The sequence below is a fragment of the Mustela nigripes genome, chromosome 4 (assembly GCF_022355385.1).
Source record: "Mustela nigripes isolate SB6536 chromosome 4, MUSNIG.SB6536, whole genome shotgun sequence".
In the NCBI taxonomy this organism is placed as follows: Eukaryota; Metazoa; Chordata; class Mammalia; order Carnivora; family Mustelidae; genus Mustela; species Mustela nigripes.
The window spans coordinates 189,410,010-189,437,058 of record NC_081560.1 but is presented as its reverse complement, the minus strand read 5'-3'; the positions used below and the strand labels follow the sequence as shown (position 1 = coordinate 189,437,058).

At 52.2% G+C, this 27,049-nt stretch overlaps 1 protein-coding gene across 13 annotated transcripts in view; it reads left to right on the top strand.

The window, feature by feature from the left end:
• Positions 1-5,217: 5,217 nt before the first annotated feature.
• The window catches only part of EBF3 (EBF transcription factor 3), a 117,118-nt gene continuing 95,286 nt past the window's right edge, over positions 5,218-27,049 (top strand). For all 13 annotated transcript variants that reach the window (XM_059398836.1, XM_059398833.1, XM_059398830.1 and 10 more), the window contains exons 1-6: positions 5,218-5,457; positions 5,563-5,719; positions 6,083-6,146; positions 6,837-6,892; positions 9,914-9,987; positions 11,613-11,681. In XM_059398836.1, the coding sequence (XP_059254819.1) occupies positions 5,324-5,457; positions 5,563-5,719; positions 6,083-6,146; positions 6,837-6,892; positions 9,914-9,987; positions 11,613-11,681 (554 nt within the window). In that variant the 5' untranslated portion in view covers positions 5,218-5,323. The remainder of the gene's footprint in view (positions 5,458-5,562; positions 5,720-6,082; positions 6,147-6,836; positions 6,893-9,913; positions 9,988-11,612; positions 11,682-27,049) is intronic.

Sequence of the window (27,049 nt, the reverse complement as noted above, 5' to 3'; positions counted from 1 at the left end):
CTTACAGGATGACGGGTTTGGGGTGGGGTGGGGTGGGGTGGGGTGGGGTGGGGTGGAGGGTGATGCAGAGAATCAGGGTCTGACACCCTTCAGTGTTCACTTTTTACCTGTGACTCCAGCCAGGCCTCCCCCAGCCCTTCTAGCAGAGGCGAGAGTAGCCCGCTGAGGCGCCCGGGTGTCCTGGGCGAGGTGCCCAGTTCCTTGCCTCTGAGGGCAGGCGGGACCCACGGCCTGGCTCGGATTCAGTTCTCCACATGACTCCTGAGGGCCCCGTGGCTTCCTTCCTGCCGGGAGATGGTGAAGGCATGCTCTCTGGCCCTGGAAAACCCACCCGAACCTGGCCCGGCCCTCTTTGTGCCCAGTTTAATAGGTTGGGGTGGCTTGAGACCACAGCCCTTGCCTCCTCGGCCTCTCGCAGCCCCGGGGTGAGCGTGACCCCACAGCGCAAGTCTGAGCCCTGGATGCTCTCAGGGGCCCACAAGACAGTGACTCGCGGTGGCCAGGGTTTGCCCGTGCATGACTGTTCTACCCTGTCCCACAGTTCACGGGACTTTCTAGGTGTGTCTTGCTGGGATTTCCCTATTCTCTGGCCCTTCTGGCCCTGTGGCCTCCTTCCCGCCAGGACCCAAGGTCTGTTTGACTCTCCCAATTTTGGGTTCTTTCTCAGGCCGGTGCCGGTGCTCAGTGCAGGGTCCTAAGCAGGAGCGGAAGGAGGGTGGAGGGCGGGTGGCCGCTGCCGGCTGAGCGTGACCCCCAGGCGGGGAGGCCGTGTGGACGGCAGTGCTGGCAGTTCGGCACTGGGGGCCTTAGGCGCCCCTGGCTTCTCACCCTTTCTTGAGGGCCGAGGAGTAAGGCAGGCAGCCTTGGGCCTGAGACCACCAGCTCTTCAAGGGCACCGGGCACGGACGCGCCCCCGGATCTCTCAGGGGGCTCAGCTGGCTTCCAGGAACACCCTGCCCGGGCTTCTCAACGCCGGAAATGCAGTTTATTACTCTTTGGAAGGCTGGTAGGGAGGTCGTCTGGCTCCCCGGAGTGGGCCGCAAGTGAGGTGGGGCGTTCACAAAGTACCCTGAGGCGGGCTCTGCAGCTGGCCTCACTCCCTGGGACTCTAACTTGGTCCAAGTTTCAGGATGCCTCTGAGACTGGCACCAGCCCGCCGCCGGCTCTCCAGGCCTTGCATCCCGCAGCAGTGGAGGCCCCGGGACTGGGGTGGTACAAGGGGGCGGTTACGTCCGGCACTGGCGGAGCGGCCCCTCGCCTTCCCCGAGTGGGTAGCGGCCGCGGGCGGAGGGGCTTGACGCGCGCGACGGCGGGGCACGGGGCGCTGCACGGCCCGCAGGGAAGCCGGGCTGGGCCTGGGCGCGGACGCTGCCCGGTCGGTCGTACCGCCTGGCTGGGCCTCGGTAGTGCTGCGGGTCAGCGGCCAAGCGCCGCCTCTGCCCCGCGCTCCGCACGCCGCTCCCCGCGAACAGGGCTCCAGGGGCGGCGGGCGCTGTCTCTTTAAGGTCACTGCCTGCTCCGCCACGACGTGGGGAGGACAGCTGGGCACTGGCCATCTGACTGACTCCGGCGTGACATCTGGGAGCCCACTGGTGTGTGGCACGCGAAGCGCTTGATGCCGCTATTTAAATGCAAATGTGAGGGGGCTCATTGAAGCCTCTCCCCGTAAATCCGCACAAAAGGAATACTTCCCACCCTCCGAGGAGGAGGAGGCGGCGGCGGAGAGGCGGCGGCGGCGCAAGGGCCACCCGTGCAAATCGCGTTGAGCGCGGGGCCCTGAGCGGTCGCCGCCGCCGTCGCGGCCCGCGGGGTTCCCAACGAAGGTCAGGCCCCGCCCGGACCGGCCCCTGGGCGTCTGTCTGGCCCCTGGGAGCGCTATGTGAACCGAGGCCGGACGAGCGGCCGGGCCTGCCTAACTTCCAAAGTGTCAGCCTGTCTCTCTGCTTCTCCGCCCCTCCTCCCCACTCCCCACCCCCATGGTTTCCCTTCCTGGTCGTTTAGCTCCCCTAGTTCCCGAGAAACGGAGAGAGGCGGGGGGCCCACTCCAGAGGGAGGAGGCCGGCGCAGGGCTGAGCTCCAGCATCTCTCAGGGCATCCAGGAATTACCCTGCATGCCCCCTCTTCCTCCCCAGCCTGGGTGCTCAGTCCATTGCTCCTCTCCGCTGCTGCTCCCCCTGCTTTAAAGCGAAAATCTAGGGTAGGATGAGGTGGGGGGGGGGTAAGGGGCTGCCTTTCCAGGAGGCTCCCCAGCAGGCCCGGGTGGAGACCCAGCCCGGTCGGGCAGTCCTTGTGCCCACAGCTTGGAGCCAGAAGTGGAGTGACAAAAAAGATAAAGTTGGTGAATGATAAAGACCGTATTTTCCACGCTTTGGGTGCGGGACCAGATGATCTAGAAAATGAGCTGAAATGGATTCAGCCTCCGAGCCTGTTGTGAGAGCAGCTGATTCCCCCATTTCGGGCCAGATGGCTGCTGAACACAGATTTGCATTCATTTTCGCTTAATATCGTCCAAAATAGTGGGGCAGCTGCATTTGTTGTCAAAAAGGTTTAAAACCCCTTTTCTTTCTGGGGCAGGATCGTTACCTTATGTGATGGGCTTATACAACTTCTTTCCCCTCTTTAGTCAACAGTATCAGATTTAGAAGGATTTGTTTTTAAACCTTCTAATTTGGTAATCAGATTTAAATCGCCTTGGCGCGTGTAATCTGAATTAAAGATACTGTAAATGATTTTAAGCATGATACTTTCGTTAGTGCAAGGAAGGGGCACCTCCAAGGCGGGCTGGGCATTTTAGGAAGTGTGCTACAAAGGAAGCATTGTTTCCTATTTCCAACTTCATCTTTCCCGAAAAGGCACTTTGCATATTCTGACAATAGCGCTTGCCAGGGCCGCTGGCCCTGCGTGAGCCCCCGAAGCAGCTAAACGCGCAGAGACAAAGCAATTTCTCAACCCCACCCTACACGTATGGCCAACTTTATTTTGCATCGTCCGTCCACGAAGAAAGTGTTCCTTTCCCCACTCAGTCTGAGGTGGGTGGAAAGCTCTGGGCTTATTAGGAATACAGAAATTTTCTTTTAATTTATCGTGAATAGTTTCCATACACTTTGATTTAAGGTTATTAACATTCTATAGACAGTGGCATCTTTAATATGTGGCGATCGCTTCTAAAGACTAATCTCATTACCCTCAAATAGTCATAAAATATGATTTTATTATACTTACGTATTTAATTAGACGGCCGGCACCGTAATGGATTTTGAGATGGGACTGGCGCAACAGCTTTGATAATTCACTTATCTTTGGCAATAGTCATTAACCCCCAACACCAGCAAAATAGATTGCTTTCCAACACACCTTTTTTTTTTCCTCACCCCTTCCAAGAGGCGTGGGGGTCCCCAGATAACGTAAATCGGACTTCGCTTTTTCCCGATTAATTAAAATATTAACGTACACACACTGCCAATTCATGGGAAAAGGGAGTCCCACCCCATAGCGGGCGGGGAAGGGGTGCCCTGCGACACACTTGCAACCCTGAAACCTGCTTTGGTTTTGTTTTAATCGAAAGGGCCTGATTTCTCTCGGCAGGGAAGTGCCAGGACAGCTCCTGGTTGTCCCCTGGGTCTCTGCTCCGTGTCGTGCAGACGTCCTGGGGTGGGGGGGGGGGGGGACAGTGCGCCTAGGTGCGGAGTCCCCGCGGCAGGAGCTCGGCCGCCGGGCCCACGCGTTGCCGGTGCCCCGCTGCCCTCCCGATTCCTCGAAACCAGGTCGGGAAGCTGCGCGCTCACCCGGGCCCGGCGGCCCTGAGGGCAGGACCCCGGCGCCCGCGAAGTCCGCTCGGCTTTTAGAGAGGCCGGCGCCGGGGAGGTCTAGCTACCGCGCAGGGCGCGCAGCCGGACACCCGGCTCCGGGTCGCCGGAGAGGCCGGGCGCGCTTCCTGTCGGTCCGGAGAGCCCGGAGCCTTCTTTGTCACTCGCCGCGTTTAAGCCCAGGCCGGGGGACGGGGGCTCCCGTGGCCAGCGGGAAAGACAGAGCATCTGGCAGAGCCCGCCTCCGACGTGGGTCCTCAGCCCGGCACTCAGCAGCCTCCGCCAGGGCAGAAGGCACCGGCGCCCGGCGAGGCCCAGGCGGGGGCAGACTGGCCCCCCAGCCGCCTTAGGTCTGTTTAGAAACCAGACTGGGCTGCGCGCCCCGCCTTGGCGAGGGAGCCCTGCCCTCACCCCGCCCGCCCCCCGCCCCATCCCCATCCCCGGTCGGTCGCTTGCCCCCGCAGCCCCCTCCCTGCGGCCTGCCTGCTTCTTCCCGCTTTTCCTGTTGGGCGTCCCCAGGGCGAGCCGAGGCCCTTCGCGTTTAGTGCCTGCGTTTGGGCAAGTTGGGGGCGCTTCGCGCGGCATTTTACCCCTCCTCCCTACAGCGTTTCGACTGGGTGGCTGACTTGGGGCGGAGGTGTTCGGGGGGCCGAGCGGCAATGGTGCAGTGGCTGTTTGTTTCACTTGGAGATTTATTTGGGCGAGGAGTAACTTCCTGGGCTGCGGGTGGGCGCGGGGAGCCGCGCAGCGTGGCTGGGGGCGGCGGCGGCGGCGGCGCTCGGCGGCGCTCGGCGGCGGCGGGGCTCGCGGGGCTCGCGGGGCTCGGGCCGGCTCGCGGCGCCGTCAGGCAGTCAGTCAGCGAGCGCGGCGGCGGCGGCGGCGGCGAGGGGCGCGGCGAGGGGCGGCCGCTCCCATATATGGCGCAGGCGCCGCCCCCCGACGTCACCCTCTGACAGCGCCGCTCCCGGGGGCTTCGAGTTTTGGCTCCCGGGAAAGGGTCCATTCCTCGGGGAGAGAGGGCTGAGTTTTGTGCGCCTCCGTCCGCTGCGCGCGCCGCTCCAGGCCCCGCCGCGCCCCGCCTGCGCCCGGGACTGCGCCGCGGCACTCACTGCCCCGTTTATTTGTCTTTGGAGCAGGCGGGCCGCGCCAGAAGCGGGCGATCCCGCAGTGTCCTGCAGCCGCGGACGCCGCCCGGCTAGGATGACAGCACGTTGAGCGCGCAAACAACCACCACCACCGCCTCCGCGGCCGCCGCGTCCCGCTCCTCCGAAGCGCCGCCGCCGCCGCCGCCGCCGCCGCCGCCGGGGCCGCCGCTCCCGCGCCCCCGGCCGCCCGGAGCGCCCGGCCGCTGGTGCATGTCGCGCCTGCCCGGGACGGGCTGAAGCCGGCGGCCGGCCGGACCGCAGGCGCCGAGCAGGGCGAGCGCGGCCAGGGCAGCCGCCTGCCGCCGAGCCCCGAGCGCCGCTGCTCGCGGAAGCGCTTTCGGCCGGGAGCTGCGGCCGCCGCCAGCAGGGTTCATGTTTGGGATCCAGGAGAATATTCCGCGCGGGGGGACGACCATGAAGGAGGAGCCGCTGGGCAGCGGCATGAACCCGGTGCGCTCGTGGATGCACACGGCGGGGGTGGTGGACGCCAACACGGCCGCCCAGAGGTACGTACCGGCCGCCCCCGCGCGCCCCGGCCCCGGCCCGGCCGGGTCCCCGCCGCCGGCCGGCGCCGCGCGCCTCACCGGGCCGCTGTCTGTTTCCTCCCGCAGCGGCGTGGGGCTGGCGCGGGCGCACTTCGAGAAGCAGCCGCCCTCCAACCTCCGGAAGTCCAATTTCTTCCACTTCGTGCTGGCGCTCTACGACAGGCAGGGGCAGCCGGTGGAGATCGAGAGGACCGCTTTTGTGGACTTTGTGGAGAAAGAGAAAGTAAGTGCAAACCTGCAGTCACACCCTCCGCCTTTCTGGAAGCGGGAGGCAGGCGGTGCCCGCGCGCGGTGGCCCCGAGTGCCCCCCTCGGCGGCGGGGTCCGCTCCGCGAGGCGCCCCCGCCGCCGCCACGTGCGGCCGCCCGGGCCCGGCGAGGGCTGCGCAACTTCTCCGCGGCCCCGGACTCGCTCGGGGCGAGGAGGACGCTGGGCTTCCAGCGGGAAAGTGACATCACCGCGCCGCCCCGAGCTACGAGTCCTGCCCTGCGTGAGGCCCCAGGGCCTCGGTCGCGGAGGGGCACCGGGCGCGGCCGCCGCGCCGGACGCCGATCCCACTAAATGCAATTCTTTACCGTTACTTTCAGGAGCCCAACAACGAGAAAACCAACAACGGCATCCACTATAAACTCCAGTTACTGTACAGCAACGGTAAGTGGCCGCCCGCCGCCGGCCCGCCCCAGCCCGGGCGCGCGCTCCCTTCCCCAGCCGGCTCAAGGACGTAAAGATTTTGAGATTAAAATGACATGGATGTAAACACGAAATCTTCTCATGGCATAGAAGGAAAACAAAACATAAACGATCAATAAGTCGATGGCACTTCACATGATTAACCGGTGAGGCTTGAAGCAGAAAGTGAAGAGGGGATCGATAGGGGCTTCCGCAGGGCGTCGCTTTAAAGTGACTTTTTTCAATTTTGCAAATTAATGTTAATTCTTGAGATGGGGGTAGCTCCATAAGCCGAGCATAACTTACTTCCTGTACAGGAGTTTTTAAAAAATCCTCGAGAGACATTAGAAAGAGTTCAAACTCTCACTCATTTGGTGCTTTCTGTTTTCTAAAAATAAATGACCACATGGGCCCCCCGGTGTGGCCACCAGGCCTGCTCGCAGTCCGGCAAATTTGTTACATCTTTCAGTGCAAACCCTAAGCCTCTCGAGGTTCTTAATTAAGGGAAGAGAGCAAGAGAAGGAGAAGTGGTTGGGGTTGTCTTCTTGCCTTTCAAACGGCATGCCTGAGTTTTGCTGCATCACCGCAGGCAGCAGTTCTGAGTTACCGACTTCCTGGGCCTCAGGTGCCCTCGCCAAAATCCTGATGAGAATTTGTCCCTGTTTTTTGCAGGAGTCAGAACGGAGCAGGACCTGTATGTTCGCCTCATAGATTCAATGACCAAACAGGTGAGAAAGTTTAAGCCTTCGCACTAGTTTGCGCTGCTCGGTGGGCTTGTCCTGGGGTTGAGAGGAGGGTCGTGACAGATGGATCTGGTGGAGTTGTTTTCCGTCTAGTTTCCTTGACATACTAATGAGAATTCCATATTTATTGGAATAAATGATGCGATTGGTAAAACGGTTTATGTTGTCGTTAGAACAGGACATCTATGGTTTCATCAGATGGCATGTGGTTGGGATAAAATTCTGTCTTCATTAGTTATGGTGATTAATATTTGACAGAAAAATTTCAGGATGCTTCTCCTATTGTATATTTTTTAAACGTTTCTCTCTCTGCTTGGGATCATTTCATTGATTTTTTTCCCCCCTCTAACAAAGGCAACTAACTCCTTTCTAAAGCCCATTGAGTTGGACTTGATTAGTTCATTTTTTTCTCCTTTCCAGTGTGATGGTCTAGTAACGCGAGACGTTGATTTGGATTTAAAAGTGAAATGTGTTGGGGTGAAAAGTCACCTTGTTCTCCGCTAGTGCGTCTTCACCTCTCAGCCTCTCCTCTCCATAATTCAAACTCCCAGCTCCAGAGGTCACCCACATCCGTCCACTGCTCTGGGAGCAGCTTCTGCTCCCTCTTCCACCCTCTGTCATACCTTGTAAATAACATAATTACAAGCAGTTCCTTATTAAATTATTTAACCTGTCTTGGTCAACTTTTCCGATGATAACTATTGGCTATCAGGAATGTGATTAACTGCAGAAAAAGCGCTTCATTGCTTTTTGATGTTGTGCAGTCTCTGGCTGGTTTTGTGCTGGGTGGTACGTTGTTGTGTAGTCCTTGTAAAGACACCCCCCCCCCCAATTTTCTTAAAATAGTGTTGGGGGAGGAGAAAGTTTAATGTGTATAGTAAACTCACTGGGAACAGACTGATTTAACATATACTTCCAAGGTGGGCTTCAGGCTTAGAAATGAAAGTAGCACCTTCATTTTTGATGCTAACTTTAAGAATTGGGAGCCAAGTGAAAAAGAACTCCTTGGGGTTTCCTGCAGCCCAGCACGCTTGCTTCCTACTCTCTGCTCAGTAATTGGTTTTTGGGTTTTACTTCCCCTTTAAAAAGTTAGTCCCTACCTAGGCAACAAGCGGGTTGGATTTTAATGTCTGCCACGTAAAACAGTGTGGTTTTCTTTTAGAGTAAAACAGATCTTCCAGGTAAACTACCCTGTTTCTGACAAAGATGGAGGCAGTGTGCCCTTCGGTAATTATTCCACTCGGATCCAGAGAAGCCTCTGGAACTAGGGCTGCTCCTTGACAGGGTGCTTTTATTTCCTTTGTATATAAGGGCTAAATGTTGTCAGAAACCGCAGTGGTCTAATTAAGAGGTTGATGTAGGCAGTGCTAAGTTTCTCTGTTGCTTACAGCAGGAGGCTTCGTTTTAAGTGTATTCTTATTGTCCGTTTAGCCTGGTACCTTTGCAACATAAACAGGGCTGAAAATAAAGGCATTTAATCTCCTCTCACTGACGGGGAGGTGGGGTGGGGGGAAGAAATAGCCCAGTAACTGATCAAAGAGTCAATGGCGCTGAACCGACAGTTTATGGATTTCTGTTTGTGCTACAAAATAAAAAATAAATCAAATATAAATACGGGGGATCCATCGGAGGACAAGCCGAGCTCTCAGAAGTGCTGGTGCCTGCCTCGGCCAGGCGCCCTGCAGCCCCAGGCGGCCCCTTGGCCTGAGGTGACACCCATCACTTCTGCGGTTCCGAGCAGATCCGGAGGGAGTCTGGGGGAGAGGGGCTCGCTGGGACCCTTCCCTGTTCCCAGAGGGCTGCCTCGGGCTTTCTCGAGAAAGGGCTTTGTCCGCCTGGAAGGGGAGGAAAGTGTTAGAAGTGCCCGAGGAGATTGGAAGTAATTTCCAGATAATTTTCGGTGGGGGGAGGGGGACTGGAGAGGAGGACTCCCCTCCCCCTTCCGTGGAATTTTCTGCCGGGAACTAGTGGCTCCCCGCCCCCGGCCCCTCCCCCAGTGACCTCCCCCCCCCCCTTTTTTTTTCTGTTTCGGCGAGGCCGGCGGTGGGGCTGGCGCTGGCGGCGGAGCGGGCGGCCCCCAGGCCCCCGGCTCGGATTCCGGGCGGCGGAGCCGGGCCGAGCGCGGTCGTGAGCGCACCTAGGGCTTCGCACCATCTGGCGGAGCCTCTGCTCAAAACCCACCCGAGCGTGTGCGCAGACACTGCCTTTTTACCCGAGAAAAATCATTGTTAGCAGTTTCAAAATAAACACCAGATTGGCCATTAGCACTTTCTTTCCAAATATCATCCGGCGGCGAGCACGTGGCCGCGCGGGCCCGGCGCCCCGGGGCCCTGAGCACTCCTGCGGGCGCCCGGCGCGGCCACGTGCGGCTGCAGCACCCCGGGCCGCCGGCCGCGATGGGAGCCCGGCCGCCGAGGGCCTGGCGGGGCGGCCGGCGGGCTCGCGCGGCGCCGGGGCGGGAGGCGCACCCTGGGCACCTGGCTTCGGGAGGCCGGCAGCGGCCGGGGCGCGCGGGCCTCAGCTCGGGGACACTGCGGCCCCGGCGGCTCCTCCCCGCTTCTACGGCCGCGGCGCCTTCTGGCCGGCTGCTTCCAACACGCAGACTGGAACTCCGGGCAGACAATGGCCCAAGGACGCGGCCTGGCGCGGGCAGCCGAGGGGGCCGGGGCGTCCCAGCCCCTTCGCTTCCCGCGCCCCGGCCTGGGCCTCCCTGTCCCCTCCCCCCTCCTCTTCCCAGCCCCAGACCCAGCGCGGCTGGCGTCCTCCAGATCCCAAGGCCCCCCACGCAGGCCCGGCGGGCGCCCGCAACGGAGGGAGGCTGCCTTGGCCCAGCCCCGCTCCGGGGTGACTCTGCCGGGAGGGTGGCCTGGCCGGGCCCTGACGCCTCCCCTTGCCCGCCGTGCACCTGCCGCCTGCCAGACCCGCAGCACCCGGGGCGACCGGGCGCCAAAGCCGCGGACGCCGCGTAACCCCCCGCCTCTGCTTGTCCCCCCCCCCCCCGCGCAGGCCATCGTGTACGAGGGCCAGGACAAGAACCCAGAGATGTGTCGCGTGCTGCTGACCCACGAGATAATGTGCAGGTGAGCGGCGGGCGCGGGCAGCGGGGGCGCGGGCGGCCTCGGCGCCAGCTGCGTCTACAAAGGACGCTGCATCCAGGCGCCACCACCCCGCCCGACCTCGGGTAGGGCATCGATTGAAATGTGATCGGCCCCAGTCTGCGCCGGGCCACCGAGGGGCCGGGTCTCATCTCCCCCCGTGAGGACGCCCAGCGCGACCGGCTGCTCAGCAGAGCGGATTAGTATGTTGGCCGTGTCGCAGCGGTGTAGTCAAAAACCGAAAACAGGTCCTGCGTGGTGCCTCTGTCCCCGATGCGGGAGGAGTCAGCAGCGCTCGGAATGGTTTTACTACTTCCTTCTCAAGCCCTCGCATCCGGAGATATACAATTGTCTGCTGTTGATAAAAAGGAAACTCTTTTGTGCTTATTATAGAGCTCGTGCATGTGAGAATTGGATCGCGATTCTGTCAGTTAACCTCTTCCCCAGAGCAGCCAGGCATCGCTCCGATTGTTGTTAGACTGTGTGCGCCTTCCTCGAGATCTCTGTCAGAAGAGCAATTTCCCACCTGTTTTTTTCTAACTACCACAAGAGTTTCACCCCTACATGGCAAATAAAAATGCATCATTGACTTTGTATGTGCGGCATGTGAAATGCTGTTGCGAGGAGCAAGGACCTGCTTTTCGGGCTTCCAGGCTACAGTAGCAGGCCGCGGACTCTGAGGGGCATCCTCTGCCTGGCTACGGGGCCTGTTGCCTAAATGCCATTTCTGAGCAGACATATTGTTACAGCACTAATATACAAAAGCTGACTTTTTCTCATATCAGGTAATAAATATAAATTACAACCAATAAAGTGGAATTTCTTTATTATCCACTTCTGCATGTACTGCAATTAACATAGAAAGCGCACAGATGTGATTTAAGCTCTGAGTGGAAGACTGTAGACTTTCTTTAATCACTTTAGCTGTCAGCTTTAAAAGGCTTTATATACTTTGCCTACCATATGGTGTTAATTTAGCTAATTTAGACATGTAACCATTATACAAGTATGCTTTTTTAAAATGCAAGAAGCATAACATTTTTGTTTCATTTCTGCTTTAATTAAAGTTTCAATAACGGAGTTAAGGTGGGCTTAAAGAAGGAACAATAGAAGTTTCTGAAGGATTGATGCATGCTTTTGTGGTTATAATTAATAAATGCCCAAAAGAAATATTGGTGGAAGGTGGCATCTTGCATCTTTTCCAGAAATAACAGCTTGACAATTAGAGGTAAACAAAAGCCGGAGCTGTGAAAAGTTATTCCCAAGCCTCCTGCCTCCCCTTCTCCTCAGTTCACTGCAAAGACAAACACCGACAACATGTTTTCCATATTTTAGCATCAGAATTTATAGTGTAGCTAGGTTACCCTCCTAGGGCGAGAGATGTGTTCAACTTTGCTCCTTCCGGTAGAAACTTGCATGGGAAGTTTAGCCGCAGAGCCCATGAGCTCTCTGGGTCTCTGTCTGCCCAAGTGCTGGGGTAGGAGACTGTGTTTTCTTGACTCCAGCCTCTTCCGTGTCAAACTTCCAAAAAAAAAAGAAGAAAAAAAAGACCAGTCAGGCATAAACGGACACAATGCATATTAAAACCACTGTTCACAATTCCTCCACAGCCGGTGCTGTGACAAGAAAAGTTGTGGCAACAGAAATGAAACGCCCTCAGACCCTGTAATCATTGACAGGTAAGGATGACTTCTTTATTTCTCCAAACAAAACCGCAGCAGCAACCAAACCCGTTGCTTTGCTCGGTTTCCGGTTGCTCCATATTTCCGAGTCTGGTGTGGAGCCCCTCGTGCGCGTCGCACCATTTCTTGTCCGCGTGTGTTACCGTGCACAGGTGGGTTGACTTGGAAACCTGGTGGCTCGCTCTGTGGGGATTCGGTAATTGCTTGTGAGTTGTCAAGGGAAGCGGTTTCATCTGCCACTGCTCTCACTGTGAGGAGCACTTTATGCCTAGAGAGTTTCTGGCTTTAAACCCAGAGATATGTCATAAAATGCTTTTTGCTAATTTGTTAACAAGTATTTCATTTTTGCATTATTTTTATCTCGGATGATAGCTGAAGTTGAGGCTTGGGTGGTGTGCCTGTTGTAATTGTTGCCCAGTGTTAGAATGAATTTAATCTGCTCTCAATTAGTTGCAAAATGTCTCCTAATTTTTTTCCAATTGTGGCTGTCGCTTTATGTCAAGTAGCAAATATGTAACTAACAAACCAAAGTTGTTATAATTGAAACTAATTACACATGCTGGTTACATTTTCCAGCATTAATTTCCATGACTAGATTAGCTGTATGCATTCTTTACATTTGCTGCTCCTCAGCTGGCTATCTATCACACTCCTTGGGCAATGTTGCATCCTTTTAAGATACTAATCATTAGTCCTAATAGTGCTAATGTGCGCTTGGCATGGCTTTAGTTGAAACAACAAAAACACTTCCTCCCACCCTCCTCTTCGAGCACTCACCCAAATCGCTGGCTTTCGGTGACCTGGAGGGGACGAGGGTTGCTTTCTTCCCAACAATGGGGAACAGCAGAAGGCCCAGGGTGTGATTGACTGCAGATTTTGCAATTGGTACCCAAACCGAATAAATGTTAGGCGTGGACATATGACACCGGTTTTGTGAAGCAGGTTTAGACTGTTTGGAAAAGGGGTTGAGTTTCAGCAGCTTTCATTACAAAGTTATCTTTTGATCGTGAACTTTGCTGTCCAGTGTCTGAAAAATTAAACCCGGAAAACTCTATGAGTTAAGCCTAAAGAAATATGCGCCACCAGTGGCGAGCAATGCTAATGTTTAACTAACTGGAATAGCTGTTTGCTTAGTGGAGAATGTTCGGTATCTGACAGAAGGGACAGCTCTCTTATTAGTAATCAAATAGGGCTGGCCAGTTGTGGCCGTCACTCAATTGAGAACAAGTTCAACACTTTATGGAACTCCAGCTACAAAAATCAATATAATTATATTTGTCTTTAGTGTTGTGGCTATGGAAATCACACAGCCTCGGATTGTCGTCTTGTAACTGAATTTATTTTATTTTATTTTTGATTGGCTGAAAGTGTTTGAGCAGCTCTTGGAATCTTGTCTGAGTGGGAGATGCTTGAAAAGGCAGTGCCGGTTTGCTCGGGATCCAGGACTGCCAAGTGTTTCATCTTTTGAGCTGTCCTCGATTTGTGATGTTGGTACATTCTGAAAAGATGACTTGCTTTCAAATTGTGCGGTTTTCAGCATGGCACGATAGAGGAGTACTCAGGCTGATCCAACTAACGTTGTGGAGGCTGTGTTTCCCCTTCAGAATCATTTTGGGTTTGTGTGACAGTCCGTCATTTATTGACTATTGATAGCCAGCAACTTTTAATACTCGGTTGTAATCCCACAATGGCAAATAGCTTCCCTTGATATGCAGAAATGTACACTGTAATTCATGTCTGAATTCTCTCTTATATTTGGTTAATTAAAGTGTATCCGAAGATTACTGATACCTTCCTCATCTAAGTAAGAGAAGTGTGTGATCGTTTGATATTCTAGAAGCATGAGAGGAGGGGAAAAATGTAAAAACATTTGGTTAATGGGTTTACCAAGTTTATTTGAATAAGGAGGATTGCAGCTCCTTTCACGCCTGGCGCAAATGCTTTGGAGGTCTTAATTATTGATGAAAAATCTGCTCTGCTTCTAAATTCAAAGATACGACAATTTTATAGGAATTTTAATCACCTACCATGTTAGGAATTTTAAGGTAAGGACAGTTGTCTACGCAGGACAAATAGAAGGTACATTTTTAGCATTCTTAAGAGAGTTGTCACTTATAATGGATAAATACTATTTGCATTTTGCTGCTTGATGTAAATCCTCCTGACATGGTTGCTGTATTGGCCCAATCTCCAGTTGTAGGCGTATTTCAAGAGGAAAAATGAAGACTCTCCTGTTCACTAGGGCAAGTTGTGTTAATCAGAGAAAGAAAAACACCTACAGGAGGGGAATATCTTTAGAGAGAGGCAGTCTTTGGCGAACTGAGATGTGTTTCAATTTTGTAATGATAGTCATTTCTGTGGGGTGTGTGTTGCCTCCTAAAATTAGTTGCTTATGTTGAGTTTCTAGCCTGCGTTCCCTCTTGAGTATTGCAGGATAAAATACCCCATCAGGTTGGTGAGTCAGTCTACAGGTCCCCATCAGCAATGTCATCACTTGGTTAGTTGGCTTAAAAAAGAATTATATACAATGTGCTTCGCCAGCTCCTTGTGGCCTTTGGATACATTTAGCAGGTTCTGACCAGATAAGGCATATTTGTCCTGAGGATATAAACCAATAATTCCAACCTGAATTGAGATCAATGGGCCCACATTTGTTCTAACCCACACTGAGCCTTTTCCGGCACGCCGAGACTGCTTTTCTGTGTTATGAGAACAGAGGAGTAAGCTTCCCGCTCTGGCAGGGAAATCACATTCTATAGACTCTGATGCCTTAAATCAATTAATTACACAATTTAGTTATCTTTCAGAAGCATTAAATACTCATGAACAACACAGAAAACCCTTCAGAGTCAAAAAGAGGGAGAAAGCATAACCGAACCCTTTTAATTTATTGCGAGGGCTTCACTTACGTTAACTGTTTTCTTCCTCATAAAACAATGCCGGAGAAACCATTTTTTATAGCTCCACAAATATAATTACACTGGAGTTTATGTAAGATAATGTAACAACTTATGGGGGTAAAGGAAAGGGGAAAGGTAACATTGTAAAGTAAAAAGCGTGGTCCGTAAAGAGGACCTACGGGAGAGAGCATCTCTGGTGCGTTGCAGGGACCTGTGGAGAGCCAGATGCAAGGAAGGGAAGGGTGTGAGTGTGTGTGTGTGTGTGAGTGTGTGTGAGTGTGTGAGTGTGTGAGTGTGAGTGTGTGAGTGAGTGAGTGTGAGTGTGTGTGAGAGTGTGTGTGTGAGTGAGTGTGAGTGTGAGTGTGTGTGAGTGTGTGTGTGAGTGTGTGAGTGTGTGAGTGTGAGTGTGTGAGTGTGTGTGTGTGAGTGTGTGTGAGAGTGTGTGTGAGTGTGAGTGTGTGAGTGAGTGTGAGTGAGTGTGAGTGTGAGTGTGAGTGAGTGTGCACACACCCAGGCACACCCCCCACATGTATGTATATCTGTGTGTGTGCGCATCTGCATATGTATGCGTAATGTTTTACGGTATTCCTGAAAGGGATGGGAGTATCATTGTCCTCATGGAATACTGTTTTCTGGGAAAACACAAAAGCAGATGGTCTTCATTAGGAACACCCATTGTCCGCATATCCCAACTATGAACAGATAAATCTCTCTTGTTTCACCCGTACATTCCAAGGGCTGTAAATGATTACAGGATGTCGGTGTAGCTGCTAAACCAGAACCACACTTTGGCTCTCGTCCTCCTCCCGTGCCAGCCTGGTGTGCTCCCTGAGGCCTTCTGGAAGTGCCCGGGAAGGTCCGTGCTCTCACCTCCCTTCCTTGCCTGGCCCACGCGCACGGGAGGCGCGCGGTCCAACTGTTGCAACCTGCGAGGCGGCGGGAGCCCGGGTGCCGTGACCGTCCAAGCAGGCCGGGTCGCACACCGTGTGCCCGCCCGGTGCCGGGAGCGTGCGCGGCGGGGCGGTTCCAGATGGCACCGTCTCCGGCGTCCTGCTTGCTGGCACCGCTGCGGCGGGCAGTGCCCCCTCCCCAATAAATCTGGCATTGGTCTATAGAGTTTGGGAGACTTATCATTCCGAGTCTGTCCTACTTTCCTGTCTGGAAGCCAGACATCTGTTTATCCCATTTTCTCTCATACAGAGTTTGGAATAGCTCTAGTTTGGGGGGGTGGGAGTTTGGTCATATTTAACAGCTGTTACAAAATTTCAACCCTGTGGGCTCTGAAAATACTTTTCAGCTGACCTCAGATTTTTATACATCATTGACATGGGGTTGTAGAAAAATATTATTTACTTAACCTTTCATTGTCTGCGATTTCACATTGTCCTTAGTCAGATGTGCTAACTACCAACCATTTTAACTCGAACCCCCCCCCCCCCCGCCCCTCCAAAGCCTCACTTTGATTCATTTGCGCTTTTTAAGTTTACACCTTTAAAGTGATTGCAGAAGGGGAGCTGAAGACCGATTGGATATTTTCTTTCTTTCTTTTTCTCCCCTTTCTTTCTTCTTCTACTTCTTCTTCTTCTTCTTCTTCTTCTTCTTTTTTTAGTCAACAGTGTTTCCTTTCACTTCCTGTCACAAAGGTCAAAGAGAGCCGACCTTTGCTGGCAGTCCTCCTCACTGAATTATTCATGGCATTGACTTTTTGTCAGCACACACAGTTGTGCTCTGGGACATTTTATTCATTTACCTCATTTAAAGCGCCTTTCTGCACCTGTTCAAGTATTAATATCATGTAATTTGGGCCTAATGCCGATTTTGCTGAACACTCATTATATTTTTTATTAGCTATATTTCCAAACGATTATGTATGATTATTACCAAGCCTTACAAACAGCACTGGGCTATTCCCCAGCCCTTACATCTTCTTGTCAGGTTGTTTTCAGAAGCGGGGAGGATAAACATTTGACCAGTCCCACTGTTTTTATTCCTACTCCGTCTCCAAGCAGAGAACTTAAAGCTTCCTCCCTCCCGGCTTTGCACGAGCGTGATTAAATCCAGCTCCGAGGGAGCTGTACAAATGCCAGCATTTATAAGGTCAACGCTTTTGTTAAAAATGCTATGTAAATGAGGATCTGCAAAAAGGGACATTAAATAAAATTAAATTCATTGTCTTCTTTAATGTCATTTACATTTTGGCTAAGCCCCGGCCTGTCAAGGAGGATTTTAAAAATAATTTTAATTACACATCATTTAGGGACCCAGGGTTTTCTATTCAGTAGCATTTGGAGAACCTGCAAAACGGAGACTGTTTATTAACTTCTTAAACGACAACGTGTCATTTCATCTGCATAACGCGATGAAAACAGTACAGTTTGGTGTTAATTTTTCCTTCTCGGTTCTCTTCAAGATGTGAATATAATTATCAGCGAATAGGCCTGCAGGTCCTGGAGCCTTTCTCTCCACGCTGGCTGTGCGTCTGAGACACGGTTCGGCTCAGGGGCTGTTTTAATGCACTGGGACTTGAGTGAAGGGCAGATACTGGCTAGAATTTGGCAATACGAAGGCACACTTTGGATGAATGGATGTGGCTACAAAGAGTCTGACTCTGCCTGGCACCAGCCCCATCTGGCTTCGCACACTCAGGTGTGAATGGCTGTTTTATGCCGTGGCACGCCGGTGGGGAGAGGCAAAAAGTTCACCGTGCTCATTCAGCCTTAAAAAAAAATTTTTTTTTCATAAACTTCTGAAAATAAACAGGAGAGGAAGCACTACATTACTGAGTCACAATGACAGGCTTTCACTTAAATAGGGGGACACCAGAAACAGATCCCACTTTGTGTGTTTCCCTCCCTGGGAGCCCCAGGACTCGGGCTCTCCGTCATACACGCTAAGCCCGCGTGCTCACTGCCACCGCGTGCCACGGGGAGGGCAGCCGGCTGCCACCGCGGTTCAGGGCCGCCACCAGGCCCAGGGCCCGCGCCTCTGGTTGGGGCCGGGAGCCCTGCAGAGATTTATGGCTGCCTGGCCTGGGTAAGGACTCCCTGGCCAAGGCCGGCAAAGGCAGGGTTTTACAACAAGCCACACACCCGTAATGACTTCCGCAAGGCTCTCAAACAACTCCGATTCTCCTCCTCCTGTGCAAGGGAGAGGCCTCCTCCCGGCTGCCGCTGTAAGCCGGGAGCCGAGGGCAGCAGGCCGGGCATGAAAATGCAGGGGGCGGAGGGGAGGGGCTGCAGGCAGGGCTGTCAGAAGCTATACTCCACGAGGTATGTTGACGCAAGCCATCCCGCGCCTCTGCGGCAGCCTTATCAGGTGAAAAGCAAAGATATTGCCAGTGCCTGTAATTGTGTTAGGATGGCTTGGATGAATTGGATTACCTTGTGGAAAGCCGTCCAAACTCGGGGTTCTGTTACGCATGCTTACAGGAAGCAAATAATTACTCTCTGTGCACCAGGAGATAATTGGGGCTGGCCAGAGGCCTTCTCGTGCCGCTGAAGAAAGCAGGAGGCGCTGGCCTCATCAGAGCGTTTAGGAGACAAACCGGAGGACGCTGGTCCTCGCTGCGTGTCGGTGGCTCGCATCGACGCCGTGCTTTCGGCTACTTTTCAGCGATGGTGAATAATTTACCGGAATTCAAACCGACAGTGGCGTGGGGAGGCGCGGTGGAGGAGATAAAAACCCCACGCACTCATGATGGAAATTGTCGTGGCAGACAGGAAGTGACTGACAAGTAGGGGTACAGGAAGTGAAAACTCAGGGAGCTTACGCCTGCGCTTGGCCTGGCTTCTGGGGCTTAGACTCGGAGAAAATGAAAACCATGCACTCGGGTTAGCCGGCCAGAACACAAGCTCCTCTTGTTTGTTTATCTTCGTAGCAAATCTCCCAAAAATGTTTGTGGTCGAAAGTCCACATAATGAGACATTATGCTGGTATTATTAATGCTTTAAAATAAAAAAATATGGCTCTAATTGAAAGAAATAAGCAGAGGCATTTTATGTGTTAAGGGTTTTTTTTTTTGTGTGGGTTTTTTGGGTTGCATTTTATAAGCTTCTTAGTTTTGGGGGTAACCAGGGTTCATTAAATCGCAGGCGCTTCAGGAGAAACTGTTTTCTAAACTATTTATTCAGAAAACAGTCTGTCCTATCTCTGAGTGAATAAATGCTATAAATTTGCCACCAGTCCGGTGGAGAGCACCGTGGAAGCTGCTGCCGGGAAACTCTTACTTTGGTTGGTTTTCGAATCTCTCATTTCCCTTTCCCTTTCAAAACAAAACACATGAAAAATATCCCTCTAATTCCTTCGCTGGAAGTTTCTCCGCTAGAGAACACTCTGCATGCACGGGGGGGCGGCGGGGGCCGGTGCGGGGGGAGCCGCGGACGCCCTCGTGGCATCCGAAGGCAGCAGCGCCGCGCGGCCCCAGTAATTCACTAGGAAATGAGTTTAACATGTGCGGAAAGGAAGGGCTCGAGTTGGTGTTGTTGTAGGACGCAGAGCCCAGGCCCCACGGACGGAAGGAGTCGGCTCCAGCTTGTCTCTGCTGGGTGTGGAGGGAGCCGCTCACACATCTGGGGAGGAGGCCGAGCTTCGCCCAGACAGGCAGCTCCAGCCGCGCCCCTGCCTCCGCCTCCCCCTCCCCCCTCTTCTCCCTCCCCTCCCCCTCCCCCGCCCCTCCTCCCTCCTCGCCTATATTTTTCCTTTTCCCTGTCTCTCAGCAGAAAGCAGTTGGGGGCAGGGTGCCCTGTTAAAACAAGAGGAAACTTGGGCGGTGTTGAAGGCCCTGAAAACATTTGCCCTTCTCATGATGAGATTCCAGAAGGGGCAAGACCAGCCTTGACCTGAGGCCCACCGTCCCGGTAAAGGCTGCACAGCCTCACACCTGGATGTCCGTTTTCACAGAAATGGAAAGCCTTCGCAGGAGTGGCCAATCTGGATGTGATGAAGTCCCTGAAAAAGGGGTCTGGAGGCCCCCCCTGGTATGGGGCCTTCGGAGGGTGACCTGTGTGCGGCACAGGGGTGTGTCTGGGTCCGGGGCGGTCAGGTCCCACCGACTCTGGGCGGGGTTGGCCCGTTAGGGAAGGTGCCCCTTTTATTTCAAATAACACCTAGCAAAACCAACGTGGCATTGGGGAGTGGTCAGGGATGCTTCTTCCTGACAATCTCCTAAGTCTTCTAAGACCTTCGGTGCCAGGGGTATGGTCTGTAGGTACCTAAACCCTTTTCTGGCCAATTTCCACACAGCTGTCCTTCCCTCGTGTCATGGCTCAGCGTCACCGAGCCATCCAGCTCTGTAAGTGACATCCCATGGTCGGTGAGGAAGAAAGACGCTGAGGTATAAACTGATGCCGTGGCACGGGTGGTCAGGGAGCGGGGCCACAGATTCCACACCCACACCAGAGACAACCACCCCAACTTGGCACATCCTTCCTCTGCATCTGAGATAGATTCCAAGATGGTCGGAGGCTGCTTTTTAGAAAAATCAATAGATTTTTTTTTTTTTTAAGTAGGCCCAGTGTGGGGCTCGAACTCACAACCCTGTCCGGAGTCCCATGCTCTGCTGACTGAGCCAGCCAGGGGCCCCTAGACTGTATATTTTTAGAGCAGTTCAAGGTTTATAGAAACAGGAACAGGAAGTACAAAGTTGCCACAGTCCCTTTTGGTAAGGTCTTGTGCGAGTGGGCACATTGTTACAAATCGAGGAACCAACACTGATACGTGGTACATAAAACAAATCCACAGTTTATGTCATATTATGTATCAGTCCACTGTTCGTGCCTCCGCACCCATCGTCCCTGACCAATACTCCGCTTTCTCCTGTCTCCATAGATTTCCTTTCCAGAACGGCATATATTTGGGATCCTACACAACGTAGCCTTCTCAGATTAGTTTCTTTCACTTACAAGTCCACATTTAAGAACTTCTGTGTATTTTTGTGGCTTTATAGCCACGGATAATATATTTGGAATTTCTATTTTTTTCCCTTTTTTAAAGGTTTCTGAATGATATTTTCCCTTTCATTTAATGTCTTTGTGTTTTTGTAATAAACTCCCTTACTTGGGCGCTTATCACTGCACACAGTGACATGCTGTTTGGATCTTTGGATACTGTCTGGGTTTCTCCTGGATTTTAGAAATTTACATGCCCTGCCCATTATTTATTTATTTATTTAGAAATAAGTACTGTGCGCTAACCGATTGCGCCACTGGAGCTCCTCATTTTTTTTTTTTTTTTTAAAGCAGTCGGCTCCTTTGCAAAGAAATGCACACCTTTTACCAAGAATTTGTTTAAGTGGTATGACTCCATTTTGCTTATTATCAGGGTTCTCTCTCCACCCAAGTAATACTTCTTTGGGTTATTTAAATAGCATAGGCCATAGAAGGAGAATGATTAAATTATTGGAAGGCAAGTGTACTACACTGTGGCCTAAAAATGGCATGAATTCGGCATTCAGCATAGTTGTTGGCTTTTTTGGTTTAATAAATTAAACTACAAATTTTCCTAATTGCCAAACAAAATGTTAGGCCAGCTTTAGCCATTGCTGACAGTGAAACACAGCATAAAACCTGCTGAGAGTTATATGTGGTATTTAATACGAGACAGAGCAACGAAAGGGTTTTATGGCTAAGTATGAATTCACACCCAGAGCATTTGGTTCGCATTAGGAGAGGTTTGTAAATCAGATCAGTGCGCGGGGTGGGCTGGTCCCCAGCAGGCTCTCTCCTGTCTCTCCATCCTGATATTTGGTTATTGGAATCGCTGCCAAAGGGAGCTCCCCCGTCCATTTCCATTTTCTCAATGAAGCGATTCGTCCTCTGACATCAGGAAGATTGGGTCAGGAAATAAGTGGGGGATTGGATTAGACGTGATGCTCATCCCCACCGTCCGAGGTCATCGGCCTGATCCGGCCACCGGGCAGCAGTCATCAGTTACCGAGTTGCGGCTGCCCATCGGTCCTTGGCCGGCGGGGACCCCAGGGAAGGTGAGAAGGATCTGGGAAAGTGCTTTCAGGGGAAAAAATGGCAATAACTATCATTTATTAAATTTGACAAGCAGGTTCTAAATATAACAGCCCTTTTCCCAAAGATCATTACTTTGAACAAATAAATGAGCTATGCAAGTTAATAAACGGCCAGGTTCCCCATCCAGAGGTGTGCCTTTGTGCAGCTCAGAAATAGACCCTGCCCTCTCCCGCTGCCCTCACGAAGGGCTGATCCTCTCCCGTTTCTGCTGGTCACCAAAGCTTTTGTGTTGGACTTTCTGCTCTCCTCGAGTATCACGTGCCCACGACAATCCGAGAAAAAGCTCTGCAGTACAGGCTTTCTTATGTGATTGTGAACGAAGCAAGGTCTATAAGTATATTTAACTTCAAGCAAAAGAAGAGGGGACTGTTACGAGTCTTGTGGTCAGGAGCGATTTGCTGGGCTGGGGGTGTCTGTCATGACAAGTGGCTCCTGCTTACGTTCCCCGAGACCCCATTATAATTATCCCCAGCAATTAGAGCATCCAGAACCCCCTGCCAGCCCCAAACACATTTGTTCCCATTTATTAGACTGTGAGCAGTAACTAATTTACATTGTTTCAGAGTTGTGTGTTACGGTAATTTATTGCGTGTGCTGGGGGTCAAACAGAGTTGACCAGTCGACAGGGCAGACCCTCGCAGGGCGAGGACGGAGGGTCTAGTAACCTGAAGGCGGCGGAGCGGGGGGCACGTGATTAGAGACCTGCTACGGTCTTTTTAATCATGTTTTGATTTATTCTCTGTTACATTACTTGCTTTTACTCTTGTTCCCTTTCTGTTTTTAACAAATCAGAGCTGGGAACAGGATTTTTTTTTTTTTTTTTGAAGGAAATGGAAGCGATATCTTCTAACGAGTGGAAACTTTTACTAATGCCCTGAATAAAATATTTGTCAGCGGCCTCCACTAAACGTAAAAGCACTCCGCAGAGGAAACAATGCCGTAACTGTTCCCTTCTCATCATAGCAGGTTTCGTTATCAAGTCGGGGAAAAAGGCTTGTTTAGGCGAAAATAATGATCATAAATAGAGCTGTACAGTGAGGCTCGGAGGAAGTGGTGACAGTGCCTGCTATCAAGACCAGCAATTGCAAGGAAATATGAGTGTTCTGATCCAGGGAAGCAGTAATTATCTTTTTGTGAAGAATGTACAATGATGTCGGATGATGAATTGATCGCAGATTGGAAGCGTGGTTTAACTGTCATGTACAGAGATAAGAGGGAGCCCCGGGATTGCTCATCGCTTCTGCTAGTTCACAGCCAGCCAGTTTATTAGCACAAATCCCAAATGTTTAGTAAACTCATTAGGTTCCATCTAATGCTAATTTATCATCATAGATGGGACCCTAGCAGTGGAGGCCAGAGGACTGTACCGGATCCACATGATTTACGGAGCTTTCTGATCAATCACGTCCTTTGCACTGGCCATTTTTCTTCAAATGCTTTAAACGGGCCTGAGTGATCCATAGGATTAGGCCATGGCAATCGGTTAGGGTTCTCCGGAGTTATCTTTCCTGTGATGGTTATCTGAAAGGTTAAGAAATCCTATACGGTCTGACGTGGGCAGAGCTTCGGTTTCGGACGGCTCCAGCATCTCCCTCCCACCTGCCTCCCCTCCCCATTCTCCCTTTTCCTTTTACAATCCAGTCACAGAGTCGAATTCAAAGAATTTCCTTGCAAAATCAGTTTACCAAGAAATGCATCATGGCACATAAATGTCAAGCACAGTTTATTCTAAACTTCAGACAGTGTTTTTCTTTTAAAAAATCAAGCTTTAAATGCCCAGTTCTCCTGACATTTTCGTACATATTCTATAGTGTTTTCGAAGAGGGTAATAACCTTTGCTTGATCCTAGGCAACAGCTGCAAAGATAATGAAATTCTTATGATATTTCACCAGGTAAAATGTGAATTGCAGAAGAAAAGCTATTGAATTTTTATGGATCTTAATCGCATAAAATGAGATTCATGGGGCATACGTATAACTATACTCGGCGGACCGGCGGGCTGCACTTGCGGGAAGGACTCGCTGCGCGGTGTGAGGGGCGCTCCAGCTTCCGCTAGGAAAACGCTCCCCAAACGCTGCCTTCAGCTCGCCCTAAGAGTGATAATGAAATATGACAGAAATTTCCTTGTGCTGGATCAGTGGCAAGAGAGGTCCTGCACGGCCGATATTAATTCATCTGACTTATGTTCCAGGTCTTGATTTACCTTATGATTAAAAACTTGTGCAGGTTTGCTCACCAATTGAAATCAGATCTCATCTGCAGCCCAGTGATATTGATCCCTATTTAACATCAAGGCTCAGAATTGATTGGCATTGATTAACAATAAAAATGCTCTCCTCCATGTCCAGCCACCAAGCCAATATTCTGAAAGAAGTGCACTGGGGTGTTCTCTGCATTGACCAATCCGAGAAGAGAAACAGCCCCGCCCGCACGTAAACAGTATATTTTAACGTTATTGTAACTGGATGCCGGACCGGCCGCGCAAATTGATTTTATTCTTGTTGTATAAGATAAATATCTTTAATAAAATTCTCATTTTATTTAGGATTTTACAGGAATAACTTGATTACTAGAATAGTGATATTTTTCCCTTCTCCCACAGTGTAAAAAATGGATTAAAACATAAAAGCCATAATAACATAACACTAGAGGTGCGATGTTAATCAACTCAGAAATCACGCGCGGGGCGGGAGAGTCTGGGGGAATATTTCACCCGTGGAGACACACGCCGCATTCTGCATGCCGCTGGTTTTACTGAGCGTTTTACGGTTTCGGCTGGTCTGCGAGCCCACGACTGTTGTGTGCTGAAGGCCAGCTTCCCTCCATAATGTCGTGTGAGCATATGGTTCCAGAGAGCACAGACGGAAATACTGCTCCACGGGATCGAACCCAAAAGCCTTAAAGAGACTTGGGTTCTGTTTTGTTGTTACTAGCTAGAGTAGACGCAGCCTGTCGGAGGAATTCCTGACAGTTCTTTTAACTAATGGCAGAGGGAGAAGAAAATGTAGTAAGGAAAAGAAACAAGAGACGTCTTGCCCTCCGAAACTTTCGGTGTGGATGCTAGGGACCCGTCTCGTTCCTGAGCCCGACTGGTAACGCTGGCGGGCGTTTGGGGCTCATCTTTTGCGTCCAAGTGCACTGGAGGCCAGGTCCAGCTGAAAGAAATTATCCAATCTCTAACATCCAGAAGTTTACAGTTATATAATGATGGGGAAAACCACAAATCCCAAGGGATGTCAAATTTTAGAGATACTTTTAAAATGAAATTATCCAACCAAGCCTATAAGACAACCTTCTTGTACTTAAGACAAAAACGACAATCTGGGATTAATTTTTTTTGTGATAGAGCAAATCCAATTTGCTTCTTTAACTGTTGATTAAGGAATCAGTTCTACAAGGCTGTCCCCTGGAAGTATTTGCTGTTTATTTGTCTGTGGAGAGCCGCTGGATTCCCCTCCGACTAGCAATGCGGGTCAGGCCTTGCTGTAATGAAGGGGCCGCCTGGCGGCGTGGACACCCGGGCTGGCCTTGTTTGTGTGCAAGAAAGACTCGGCTTTCTGAGCAGCTGGGTGGGGGAGGGGTCACACCGCCGCCTCCGTCCTGCAGGCCGAGCGGTTGAGAATCATGGAGTCTGGAATCTGTCCTGTCTGCAACCTTCCTGTAGGAATCTGGAGGAGAATCTCCATTAGAAAGCACTAAATAAGTAAGTACCTTGAGTTAGACTGTGTCTTGCACTAAAGTCCCCTGACTTAACGTTGCAGTGTGGTCTGGCGTCCGTGGAGCATGAGGGTAGCGGGTTTCAGGACGAAAGCCTGTTACCTGAGCTTTCCGCACAAAAACACGCTCCCCTGATCCCCCACCCATTTAAATTTGTTTGGGAGGAGAGTTGTTTGTAAATATTTAATACAGTGTTTCATTGATTTCATTTAAAAATGAGATCTTACTGGAGAAGTATTCCAATGCAGTCATTAACTTTGTCAACAGTCAGGCATTGTTTAGAAGAAGTAAATGTTATTTTTACACACTTCCAAAACCAGTGATGCCGGGACACCTGAGGGGCTCAGTGGGTTAAGCCTCTGCCTCCAGCTCAGGTCATGATCCTGGGGTCCTGGGATCGAGCCCCACATCGGGCTCTCCGCTCAGCGGGGAGTCTGCTTCCTCCCCCCACTCTCTGCCTCTCTGCCTACCTGTGATCTGTGTGTCTCTCTGAGTTTAATTAAACAACAACAACAACAACAAAGCAGTGATGCCATCTCTCCAGGGCTCCTCATTTCTCCCAATGCCCCCAGGGCCTGAATTACCTGCTTTGCAGGTTGACTTGACCTGTGGGTTCTGGAACTCCTGGCTGCTGTCCTGCGTTCTGTGGGGCATCCTTACAGGCCTAGGGCGGTTGGGAGCCCTGGAAGGGATGCGGTAGCCAATGAGATGTGTTTTGTTTTGTTTGGAATTTACCTAACTACAGCATTTCCCACCGGGACCAGTGATAAATGAATGCCTTTCCTGTTTCTGTGATTTCGGAGGCCTTATATTTGTGCGTCTTAGATTGTTATCCTGGGGCAGAGACCCGTGGGGCTGAAGAAGAGGCCTGGCCATCCCAGTCGCTGTGTTCCCCGTTGGGGGGCCGTTCTTAAAATCACTGACCATCCGCAGAGGTGTAGATCCCCCCCTCCAAATACCACCACAGGTTTATCCTCCTAAAAGTTGTTGTGAACGAAAAGCCATCCGTGAGTCAGAAACCATCGTTAGCAGCTGGAAGCTGGACAGGTCTCGGTGCCCTGACTGTGGGGCCAGGCTCTAAGGACGCGAGGCGTTCCTCTCATGGCTGGAGGGTCTTGAGAGCAGGCCTGGGACGCTGGTTTTGCATCAGTGGCCTCCCTCCCTGCATAGCTGCCTCCGGGAACTTTCCCTGCTCCCCTGTGTCTGGATGGGGCCCCGCTCTGCACAGCCAGGGTATAACCCAGCCAGGGTCTGCCCACCCTCCCAACCTCCCCCGCCCCCCCTGCCCCAGCCTGTGGGAGTTTCCACTTCTGCAGAGCCGCTCCATGGTGCCTTTACCAGGGCCCGTCCCTGTCCCCATCCAGAAATTCTCCTGCAGGGCAGCCTGACCCTGTTGCCCCAGGTCAGGGTTGCTCTGAGGTCTGCTGTGTGCTCACTGCTGCTCCTGCTGGTGGGCCCCCCCCCCCCCCGCCCCCGGGTCCCGCTCCTGCTTTACCTCTGCTTCCCTCCGCCCCGGGCATGGCTTCAGCCACTGGAGTTGCATGGCCCTTTGGACGTGGAGGTCCCTCCCTGTGTCTGCTTTCTGAAACCCAGGCCTGGTGCAGGCTCTGCATCCCCAAAGCCCCATGGCTGTGGACCCAAACCACCCCTCCCGCAGCCCATTCCCCTCTGTGCCTGGGGGCCGGCACGGTTCCTGGGTGTGGATGTTCTAGAAGCCGAGGCCCCCTC